General features: G+C 44.8%; 1 protein-coding gene across 11 annotated transcripts in view; it reads right to left on the minus strand.

The window, feature by feature from the left end:
* The window catches only part of ITPR1 (inositol 1,4,5-trisphosphate receptor type 1), a 361,669-nt gene that overhangs the window by 65,884 nt on the left and 283,300 nt on the right, over positions 1-12,485 (minus strand). For all 11 annotated transcript variants that reach the window (XM_017870725.1, XM_017870723.1, XM_017870722.1 and 8 more), the window contains 5 exons: positions 8,824-9,024; positions 6,895-7,005; positions 4,626-4,721; positions 1,516-1,638; positions 337-441 (listed from right to left, as the gene is read on the minus strand). In XM_017870725.1, coding sequence (XP_017726214.1) covers positions 337-441; positions 1,516-1,638; positions 4,626-4,721; positions 6,895-7,005; positions 8,824-9,024 — 636 coding nt within the window. The remainder of the gene's footprint in view (positions 1-336; positions 442-1,515; positions 1,639-4,625; positions 4,722-6,894; positions 7,006-8,823; positions 9,025-12,485) is intronic.

Here is a 12,485-nt window from a genome sequence, read left to right on the forward strand (position 1 = left end):
TTAGATGGCATTCCTTCAGATAGGCCTCTGTGACCACCATGGTCTACAGCAGGTCTCTCTGCTGGACTTTCTTATGATGCCTCCCACCTGTCCTCATTAATTCGTGATGAATGAGAGGTTGCTCAGTGTCCTCTTCCCCACCGGACCACAAACAGCAATAATGACTGTCTTGGCTATGGGATGTCCAGCACCCAGCCCAGGACCTACTCTCGTATCTCACAGTACACACTCATATTTCTATTGTTCAGATGAATGAATGCACGCCAGCCCCAGAGCAGGGCATTGCACACTAATGCCTCAACACAACCTCGTGCCCAGAGTTCACTCAGCTTTTACCTCTATCTGCGCCGTGTGCTTGGCATAAAACTCCAGAGCTTCATCTCCGTCCACTTGGCCACCAGGTTTCAGCATGCTCTGAAGTTCTTTGTTATGCCGAGCCAACTAGAATACAGGGACAGAGATACAGGAGGTTGGTGTCTCTTCACAACAGGAACACAGAAACTCCTTTTTAATGTTGGGTATTAAAAAATGCAAAATAACTAGCAGCAAGCCGAAGGGCAAAGGTGCCACGAGGCTTGCTCCATCCCATCAAGGCGTGCTGTGCACAGGCGCTATTTTGGGAGCTTGGTAGAAAAGCATGGAAAGTTTGTGACCACACATGGTTCCACTTTCCCCCGATGTCATTAGCCAGGCAGGAGGGAGATGGGGCTTTCTGTGTAGCCTAGGGAGCCTCCATTCAGAATGTTCAGAAACCTTCTCGGTGGCAGACGTGGTCATGGAAGGGAAAGGGTGCAGGAGACTGTTTGAAATTCTTTAACCAGTGGGTGGTAACAGGGACCTACCAACCTCGGGCTCAATATCATCACTGTTGTGTATCTGGTTCCCATACCTGAGTTTAAAAGAGGTGGACGGGACAGGAAACACAAGGCCCCAGCAGGGTTACAGCCTGCTCCTACCCACCGAAAGCTCAAGGCACATCAGCATCCAAAAAGAGAAAGGCTCTTCAAAAACCCAGCCACTTGGAAAGAGAATTATGAAATACGGCATTCCGGTGCCAGGGCATCAAGGATTGCTGTATCCCCAAAAAGGGAAACAAAAGGAAGTCATAAGGACAAGTTCCCACAGATTTCCAAATGCAATATGCAAGGAAGCTGAAGTTTATTTCTTTAGATTGTTAAGACAGGCTCATCAATATTTATAAAAGCCTAAGACTCCTTTCAACTGTCTCCAGACAGAGTCATAAACCATCCAAGTGTCACTGCTTGGGGGTGAATGCTTTTAAGAAACATGGGAATTTCCAACTACATGACCCTATCACTGTGGAAAAATGGAAACGTCCTGGAACTCTGCACACTGGGTCAGGTTGCCACAAGCACCTGTGAGCCGTAGTCTCATGAGTACAGACAGTCCTAGGTTAAAGTCATAAAGGAAAAGCAAGACTAGGGGCACCCTCCAGCTTGGAATTTTGGACCTATAGGGAGGCGGCATCCAGAGGAGGCACAGGAGAGGTGATACCTGATGAGCTAATATGTAGATGTTGTGCCCCACGTTCCTGGGGGACGCCGCTCCATCCTCACCGTTTTCTCCATCCTCAAATTCCACTTCACCTTGCATGTAGGCTTTCTTGATCACTTCCACCTGCAAGAAGAGCCAAGTGAACAAAACTCCTGTTTCAAGGAAGACCCACACAGGACTGGATGGACAGCATGCACGCTGGCTGTCTCCCTCCCAGGGAAAAGGCTGCTCTGCACTCTCTCCTATCAGGCTTGGATACAGCCTCAGAATCCTTCATGACACTGGCACAGGCAGTCAACACCAATTCACCTCTCCTGTCGTGAGAAATGAAACTCATTCACTCTACTTAGACCAAGAGACATGCTGTGGCTGGTTAATGCCCTTCTTCTTTACAAGGGAGCAATGGCTTTCAAGTGCCTTGAAACAATAAATATGATATGAATGTAGGCTAGAAGCCATACTTTTCCTATCTCAACATTTCCTCCCACCAACTCTCCCTACTCCCAGCCCTTTGACATTTCAGGAAAACCTAATAAGAAATCTATTCGCATTGAGGAATAGCTGGTGAAACCAGTTTTTCATTTTCCAAATTTTCTGGGTCCCCCACAGCCTACTCCAAATGAAAATAACAGCATGAACTAGTATTACCTACTGAGTACTTACTATGTGCCAAGGACTGTGTCTCAGTGTTTAACATTCTTTCAAAAAAATTTAATGGTCACAAACATTTATAAGGTATCAGAGATTCCCCTTCTTTCTTTGAGACAGGGTCTTGCTCTGACACTACTGTCAGGAGTGCAGTGGTGCAATCATGACTCACTATAGCCTTGACCTCCCAGGCTCAAGTGATCCTCCTGCCTCATCCTCTCAAGTAGCTGGAAGTACAGGTGTCCACCACCATGCCTGGCTAATGCTTTTTTTTTTTTTTTTGTAAACACAAGGTCTCACTATGTTGCTCAGGCTGGTCTTGAACTCCTGGACTCCAGTGTTCCTCCCACCTCAGCCTCCCAAACCGCTGCAATTACAGGGGTGAGCCACTGTACCTGTCTCCTTATTTATTTTTTTAGTGGATGAGGAAACAGAGTCAAGGAGATAAAACAACATTCTCTAAGTCACAGGTAGTGAGCTGGGATGTGAACTTGGCTCTATTACCCTTCACAGCTGCATGACTTGGCTCCCAGACGACCACACACTTGGCTCGTCTCATGGTTTGAGCACATTTCTCAGAGCATTTCTGTGCCTGTCTGTTCCCTCGAGTTTCTGTCTCCAGTTTCTTGAGAGCAAGGACCAGGTCTGCTCATATCTGAATCCTTCCCCTAAGACCCTCCGCAACGCCCAGGACAATGTAGGGTGTGGCTGACATTTATCCAATGAGCACATCATTCATGATTGAATCATTTAAAGAAGAAGAAAGAACCTTCAACCTCTAATTTGCACTAAAAATTATAATTTTCTTTGATGATTCAGTGGGCATTTCTGCCTCTCCCATTGCCACAAGGCCATGCCCATGAATTATTAGTCATTATCTAATACCAAAGGCCACATATTTCAGTACTGACACCAAGTCAGGCCCTGGAAGTAACGATGGAGACAAGAGAGCCTCACTCTCTGAGCTTGTTTCCCTGCCAATTCTCTCGAATACCAAATTGAGCAGACAACATGTTGCATGCGATTTGAGGCCAGGAGCATACACACGTATGTATGCACACATGCATGTACACAAATGTTCTATTTGGATTCTTAGAACAGTGTTTGTTCCAGGAAGCCTGATTCTTCCTATGAGCCAGAATGATGTTCTCCAACCACCAGGGGGCTGCCCAAGAGCCGGTGCCAGCCACCGCACTGGGTGTTGACATTTTCCCCACCTGAGATAGGTCAGAGAGCTGGGGCATGTTCTTGATTCCTGGGAAGTTGAATGGGATCCCTGCATAGTCATTCCATCCCTGCTCAAGAATGACAAGCCTTGCCTCCCCAGTGACCCCGAGTTACGTAAGCTTGTTATGTAAACTCAGAGAGGCCTTCCATCTCGGGCTGAGAACTTACTCCCTGACCTCAGAGATCAAAGAACTGGGCTGCTCTTAACTTTATTTAAAAGTGCACATAAAGGGACTTTTGCCTGGCCCCCAAGTGCACATTCAGGTCACCAGGAGGCAGAAATGTTTTGGTGCCCTCATTTAAGTCTGTCAGTTACAGTTTATTTGCGCGAAAAAAAGTCCAAATAGAGAGCTCTGCCCTCAACTCATGTCACTGACTCTGAAAGCTGCTCATCTCACAGCCTGCAACACTCTCTCAACCTGCAAGTCACAGCCAATTGTGACTATCACCCCTCAAAAATAAACCAGATCATGTTTTCTTTAAAAGAAACAAACAAAAAACCCAAACGTCAGCAACCAAAATACACCTTCTGTAGCTCAGACTCTTGGCACCAAGAAGAGACATGAATTCTTCAGCACTGGACAAAGATATGGCTCAAATACCAGCAGCAAACGAGGAAAGAGAGGAAAAGGAACTTCTGTTCACTAAGGGCGTATCAGGTGCTAGGCACTGTGCTAGGGCTTGACATGAATCTTCTCACCTAGTCTTCAAAGCAACCCTCTGGACTAGGTATTCTTATTATTATTGTCCTTTTGTGGATCAGGAAAGTGCAGCTGAGAGAGGTCCAAGCAGGTGCCTAAGGTAACACAGCAAAACAGGCAGAGCTATGGACTTGAACTCAGGTCTGCTGGGTTCCGTAACTACACTGTCCCCCATGAGGGAAAAACAGGGAGGGAGGCTTCTCCATGTGGTTTGTGCCAAAGGGAGAAGGTAAAATAGCACGTATTCAATGTCATATAGGTTGGTACAAAAGTAATCGTGGTTTTTGCCATCACTTTCAATGGCAAAACCATGATTACTTTTGCCATCGAAAGTAATGGCAAAAACCGCGATTACTTTTGCACCAACCAAAATATTTCACTTCTCTCTCAGTCAGAGGCCTGAATTAAATGTTCCCTTTATACTTCTGACTTTGGGAACCTTCAAGAAAGCTCCAGGAAGCAGATTCTCTGCTCTGTCCCACATATCGCTGCAATGCTCCTTGGTGCTACCATCAGATCCCTCACCCAACTCACCAGTTCCTTCGGCCTCATGTTATAAAGTATCCTCTCTGCGTTTTCACTGTCGTGCCTGCTTTCCATGATGGCCAGGAGTAACTTCGAGGCATTGTTCTAATTGGAGAAACAAAGGGACAGGAAATGTAGAGGGGCTGCTTGGGGGCCCGGCCTGAATGCAGGTGCCAACTGACACATGTGAGGCATCCTGGCTAAACAGACGAACATTTCACCCCATGAGGAAGCTCGGGGTCAGGTACATCAAAAACCATCTGCACCAGGCAGAGAATGTCCCCCTTCAGACCCCAGATACATGTGTAGAATCTGACTTGGGACAAAGAGGCACATAATTTGTTAGGGCACGTGTGTTATGCCCTAATGTCAGCTGGTACAAGTCCCAGAAGAAATTGGGAATTTACACATGGGTGCTTATGGATACACTGTCACCCTCATGGTGACAGTGGTCAGGAAGAGGCTGCTGCTACATAGATCCATGCTGCCTTCAGGGCAGGGCCTTGCAGGCCAGAGAAGACAGGTAATAAAGGTAATTCGTCCCTGTCTTAAAATATTTCTATTAGCTCTCATAACCCCTAATATAATGAGTACATCTGACACTAGTTAACAAATGTGACCCAAAGGAACAATATATGCAGGCCAAGCCATAATTTCCCATTACGTTGAAAAACACCCATGTTCGCACCTCACATTCTGTACTTCCTGGCCTGACTTCATTTTAGGCCCTGGGTCAATGATAATTTGTATGCTTCTTTATGTACAGGACTTGAGAGTTGTTTTTTTGTTTTGTTTGTTTTGGTTTTGGACAGTGTGAGCGGTCTTATTTCTTCCCCTAGCTTAGGTCACAGCAGTCGAGTCAGGATATTATGCTATCACAGGGCACCAATTTCTATAATCATCCATAGATCACTGAATTCGTTGAAAAAGGTCACTAAAATGCTGACCAGGAACATATGGACTTCTGTTTATTTTGGACTTTCTGAGAAATGGTAGCCAGGTATGAGCTTGAATGTGTTAAAATTAATTCTAAAACACAATTTGTCAAAAGGATTTAAAAATAACAGAAAAAAGTCCATTTAAACCACACACCCAAATCGACTGTTAGTGTGGACTCTCAGTTCTAAATAGTAAAGAAAAAATAAATGCCATTCCCACAGGTTTCTGTGTTCCCATCTTTCCTAATGACCTTTCCTATGACATCCTTCATGCAATGAATACAGCTCAGCCTTTCAGCCAAAACCCTGTAGTTCTAGGCTCTTTCATGATAATGATGAAGTGCTCGCTGCTGGGGATGGCACACAGAGGACAAATCTCAACATGCCCTGACATGGGAACAGTTAAAAAGGAAATGCGTCCAGAAAGGCTAACATGTTTTGAAATATACTTTAGAAACCTGATGCCTACAAGTTCAATTGTTAAAACTGAATCATGGGATTCTCTGAGAATCTTTGGAATCCCTACATAGAAGCGAGGGTTTTCTGGGGATACTTTAGAAGTCAACATCAGGAATGGTATATCAATTTCTCAAATATCCAAAAGGCCAGCTTGGAAATGCTGCAGGTTTAGTACCTAGAAGTCACGATTTTCACTCCGTTAAGCTGTTTGAATAACAGGGAGTCCAAACGTCAGTGGGGCTTCCACATCAGTCACCTGCAGTCCCGCATTTGTACACAATTCAGAGAAACTCAGCAGAGGCCTGCAGGCACATTTTTGGTTTGTGTAATTTTCCTTATTTTAAACCAACATTAATAACCATCCTTCTGCTAAATCAGTGACAGAGAAGAAAAAGGTATTTCCTTGATTAAGTAAAAATACATGTTGTGTGTGTGTGTGTGTGTGTGTGTGTGTGTGTGTGTGTTTTGGTCCTACACAGGCTTAGTTGTACTATTCTTCAACTGACCCTTTTCCCTCAAATGGGGAAAAATCAGAAACCATAGAGGGAATGGCGTTTCCATTGTTTCTCTGTTTGTGACTTTCAGAACCAAAGCGTTTAGTACTCGATGCTGTTGGAATTGATTTCTCAGCTTTGAGCAAGGAATCTTCATTCCGTGTGACCTAACAGTTCAGAAGCTCCTATCCCCTCATGAGACCCTTATGTGGAAGAGAAAGGGTGAAGTTCTGCATCATAGTCAGCACTAGCAACTTGGGTCATTCATTCAGTTTAAAGAACTATCTTTAATATTTAGTCTCATGACTGACCATGTACATGTGCCAAGGCAAAACACAAAAGCGACTGTTTACAAATGACTGTCTTTTGCTTTTAGTTCCTACTTGCCTTCAGTTCTAACACAAGGTCCATCCTCTTCTTTCCCAAAGGATTGATATCATTGAGGATCAGGGCTGTGATGATGTCAATGCCATTGGATTCATGAGTGGCTATGCAGTTCTGAGCAAAGACACACACAGACATTTACACAAATGCTGGTCATAAATCAGACGTCAAAGGCCAACAGGCTGAACTGCTATTTCAACACAATGCTTACCACTCCCAGTAATGTCTCTAGGGGAGAGCTGCAAATTTTCCGTGAGAAAGTGGTAAGAATAAAGACAGATGAAAATCTCTAGTTTCAGAATTAACAGTAAACAGTAGGAAAGTCCCCATGCACTGTAACTGATAAATTGCTCGTGTCTAATCCAAATCATGCAGCACAGTTGGCTTTTGTTCTTAAAGGAAAATACGGTGTATGACTGATTCTGGGTTCTGAACCCTTTTTCCCCTTTCAAGGTGTGTTCCATTCTCTCTAAATCACTCTTTTCGTATTTTGTACTTTAGCTTAAGGCTTAAGCTTGGAAAGCAAGTTTCCTGTTTAAGGCACACAATATCAAAATTAATCATCTGCCCCCAGGTAACATCTCTGTTTGCAGCACAATCCACGCTGATCTGTTCCTTTCAACAGGCCTCTATTTGGCAGAGAAGCAAACTTGAGGTAATAAGGAAATTCACTTAGATGTCAAATAAAGCCTTTCTCCAAGCCTGTTGTATTTTTTTGTTCCTTTTCATTTTAACTAGGACTACACCATCTGCTTCATGAGGGAACCGGGAGAGGAAAGTGCATCTCACAAAATGCTATTCTCACATTCACAGACAACTGAGACCAGGTTTTTAATAGACAATGAGTTGTCTCTCATAAACCGTTCTCCTCTGAATGAAGGGCCTGGCTCCCCAAGTCACACAAGCAACCTTCCCTGGCTGCTGGGTTTAGCACTGACCATTTGAAAGCTCAGTCATCCCTCTCCAGTCAGGATGAAGCTATAATTCGGGATTAAAAATTATACTTGGCCGGGCACGGTGGCTCAAGCCTGTAATCCCAGCACTTTGGGAAGCCGAGGTGGGTGGATCACAAGGTCAGAAGTTCGAGACCAGCCTGGCCAATATGGTGAAACCCCATCTCTACTAAAAAAATACAAAGATTAGCCAGGCTTGGTGGCGTGCACCTGTAGTGCCAGCTACTAGGGAGGCTGAGGCAGAAAAATCCCTTGAACCCGGGAGGCAGTAAGCCGAGATCATGCTACTGCACTCCAGCCAGCCTGGGCAACAGACTGAGACTCCGTCTTCAAAAAAAAAAAAAAAAATCATACTCAACCTGGCACAATGCAAAAACTCACGAAATCCTTAAGATGCCATGTATAAGCAATGACTCTACTCAAGACAAGAAGTTACTGGGTTGTACTCCCAAAATATACCTCTTTGAGAGACCAAAGTCAAGACTATCTCATCTTTCTTTTCCCTGAATGTCCATGATGTTTAAATCTTAACTATAAATGTCCTTATATTACTTTCAAGCTGTCTCACGTGTAGTAATTTTCTTCTCTCTAGCTAGGCTTAAACGCCCTTCGAGTAGTCACTCTTTGAAATCTCCTAGTATTTAAAATAGACCACTGTCTTTTGGTTCTCATTTAACTCCTGCTTTATTGCCTACTCCTAGAAGTCAAGTTAAATAGTTGGACATTCAAACCAAATCAAAGGAAGCCAAACCTAGGCAAGGAAAGAGACCACAGACTGCCCCTCCAATGCCCTTCATTAGGAAGGTTCTGAAGTATCATGAAACACCATGGCTATTTCTCAACTGCTGGAAGACAGCCTCCTGTCCTACTGACTCCCTAGGCCAACAGGCACAGGCTTCGTGATGTCTGAACTAGTTTCTGTCAACATTTTAAAAATAGGACACTTTTTTTCCCCATCCCAAAACAGAAATTTAATTACCTGGTTCTCATGGCAAGGTCCTTGACAGTATTCGGTCAGACTTTCCAGGGTTTGGTTGATAAGTGCTACGTTCTTTTCATTTATATACAAGCCCAGAAGACCAAGGCCTCCAGTTGTGCTTCCACAAATACAGTCCAGAAACTGCAGCGTCTCACATACCAAATTGTAGTTGGTCTTGTTATTTTGGCAACGGAGGAAGTTCTGCAATTGAGTAGTCCCCAGGTTAGGGGAGCAAAGGCAGAGAAAAGAGGGAAACGTTATTCATCCTGCCATTTTGATAGCCTCTCATAGGTTGGTAATTATACAGAGAGATGCCACGTGGGAGAGCATGGAAGAGTCAGTGTACCCCCCCCCCCAACCACCACGATGATAAGCCCATGGACTTGGTGTACGGCAATGGCCTTCAACAACGCAACCTGCTCTCCAAGGTGTCAGTATATGTAATGCAGTGCAGTTGACTCCTATCATCTTTTTGAGTCCTCATTTCTCCATTCAATTCTTACCCCTTCCTCACTCCTGCCCACCCCAGCTTCCATCAGGTGTTAAGTTCAGAGGCATCTGACATTTCCAAGGGCAGTGGTTTTGTTTAAAGATGATGGTGTGGTCTGAGTGCTGAATGCCTGGAGCCCAGCGCTGGGGACGGTTCACCATAAAATGGGGATGTGATCAGCTGGCTTACTCCGAGTGCCATGTGGAGGGAGCCTACATTACTTGTTTGACCATTTCTATGATTAAGGGAAGGAGTGAGTGTGAGTAAATGTGTGTGTGCTTATGTGCACGTGCCTGAGAAGGTATTCTCCAGGTGAGTTCCAAATGTAAACAAGAGGCACAGATAGGAGCAAGACACTTCCTCAACAAAATTTAAAAAGCCACATTTGCCCAACTTGAGAAATAGAGTATTTTAATGAGGAGATTTTTTTCAGAGGCTCCAGTAATCTGTTCTTAAAAGAAGCAAAATTAATTATGTATGTTCTCTTTCTCAGTTACCAAAGCGACATGGTTACTGTAAAAAATGGGCAATACGAAAAGATAAAATGGACATGATCTTTGACCCAATAATTTCCACTTCTATGAAGTATTCACTTCTACTCACCAAGTCTGTATTGGATGTTCATTATAGTACTGTTTGTGACAGTGAAGAACTGGAAACAACCTAATCGCGCACCAATTGAGGAGTAAATAAATTACAGTGTATCTATATCATTTAATATTATAAATTAGAAACACTGAGTAGATCCATATGTGCCAATATGGAAAGATCTCTAGGATACACTGTCAAGTTTTTTCAAAAAGGCATATAGATTAATATCTAACAAATGTTCCCATTTCAATATATAGAAAAGGACTAAAGGATACAGTCTAAACCAATAACCAATTCTCTATGGATGAAAGAGAGGCAACTCTTGTAACTAAATACTTATATTCATTTCATCTTTATAAAAAGAATATATCCACACATTCCTTGTGTAATTAAAACATTTGTAAATGCACAGGTTAAGAGCTGGTAACCAAGTTCAATGCTTGACTCATCACCAAACTAACCGCCTCCTTTCTCCCCACTACAACTTAACCCAAATCCCTTTTGCTTCATAACAAGTTCAGGTCCAGGTGGGAGGTGGAGGGAGAATAGATGATTTGGGACTGTGTGTTTCTCAGTCAACTCAACTGTTTCTCTAAGGGAAACCAGAGGAGGATTTCATAGCCATTTCTGCCTTGCTCCAGCTCCTCAGGGAAGATACTACCTGTGTGAGGGCTTGGCTCAGCCCCACTCTGTGCAGGGCCACAGGAGGAGTGTTTGGGACAACTCTGGAGAGGGCCTGGCTGTCCATGGCGGAAATTCACCGCAAGGCTCTCCTAGCCCATCTGCCTCTCAAATTTCTGTTACTGCTCCCAATGAATTTAAAAAGGCGTATAGATTAATACGTAACAAATGTTCCCATTAGAATATATAGAAAAAGGACTTAAGGATACAGTCTAAACCAACAACCAAGTCTCTATGGATGAAAGAGAGGCAACTCTTATAACATCTGAGAGGCAAGTCTTATACCTTATAACATCTGTCTCTCAAACTTCTGTTACCACTCCTATGAATTCATTTCATTTTATTCAGATTATTTCAACCAGTATTTACAACACACTTCAAGCACTCTTCATTCTCTGCCTGGCCTCTGGGCTCCTACCAGGCAATGCCCCCTGCCTGTTGCCCTCAGGGCCTCCACCCTGAATGACTCCTCTTCCTTCAGGATGTGGTCTAAAGTCACTTCTAGGAAGCTCCTCCGACCCCTGAGACCTGCTCCAGTGAGATGGGAGCACTGCGCATCGCCTCTTCCAGCCCTCCTCACCCCGTGATGTGTGTACAGAGGGGCCAATCAACTCACCAAGGACCACGTTGACAGCGCTGGGTGCCCAGCAGCTGGCACAGGGACTGGCACCTACCACGTGCTTTGCAAACACTGGTTGAAATAATCTGAACTAAATGAAATGAATGGAGGGAAGAGGACTGGGAAGTCCTCTTCCAGGCTAGCTGGGCCCACGTGTTTCAAACTCCCCATGAAGACAATGGCTGCCCATTCCTGAAAGCCTCTCCCATCTTTCATGGCTTTCAGAGTGTCTGGACTGAATCTGTCCCAGACTCAGATCCATTTCCTCTGGCCCTCTCCATAAACAGAGGCACGCCACTCACTATGAGGCACAGGGAACTCCTTCTCAGAGAAGAGAACTCCCCTTCAACATGTACCACCCTGCCTTGTCCAGGCTAGAGAAATCCTGCCCTTTTTGCAGTCTTCCTTGGAGGGCCTGGGACCAAGTTGAGATGGGTGGGTTAAGGAAATGAAAGACGTCAAGTCTGTGCTTAGACAGACTTTGATGGAAAGAGAGCAGGACCTTCATTGCCCCAGGGGGAAGAGCAAAGCCAGCTTCTCAGGGGAGGGCCCCCAAATACATGCCAACTGGCTGAAGAGCGGTTTTTCCCATCACATTTCTGACCACTGTAAACAAGGCTTGCTTAAGGCAGCAACTGCCTGTTTGGCAAAGTGAGACTTGGTGACTTTATCTCTTCTGAACATTTACCAACAGGAAAGTTAAGGTTATAAATATGACAAGTGACTCCGGGCAGGAGCCCAGAGGGTGCTGCTGCAAAAGGCCGGATTCCTTCTCCGTCTGCGCTGACTCTGTGCTGCTTTACACCAGGAAGCCGAACACGCTCTCCTTATGAGAATGCCTTCTCCTTCTGTCCGATCCAAGAGGAATCCCAGACACAGTGACCCACCCCTGTTCTGGGATACTGCCACAGAATGGCACTCAGAGTGGCTGAGTCCTGCTTAAAACTATTCTTTGGAGAAGTGGATTTCTACATACAATAATTGTATTGCAGCAAGTCACTACCTGAGAGAGTCTGATTTTGCAGAAGTTTTTAAGGATGATTCCAACCTCCATCCTTGTGAACCACTGGTCCAGATCACGGGCTTCTAACTGGGCCCCGCAGAACCCTGGGGGCTCCCTGCAATTCCTCCCCGCCATCCCAAGGGTCTCGTAGGTGAGGGAGCACTCTAGTTTCCACTCTTAACAGAGCAGCTTTGCTCTCCTCTGCAGTATTTAGTGTATTTCTGCATAAGATATTCAAACAAAGGATCCTGTGCGCCCCCCCCCCCCCCCACCCCCCC

Source organism: Rhinopithecus bieti, unplaced genomic scaffold (genome assembly GCF_001698545.2).
Source record: "Rhinopithecus bieti isolate Rb0 unplaced genomic scaffold, ASM169854v2 scaffold_5101, whole genome shotgun sequence".
Lineage (NCBI taxonomy): Eukaryota > Metazoa > Chordata > Mammalia > Primates > Cercopithecidae > Rhinopithecus > Rhinopithecus bieti.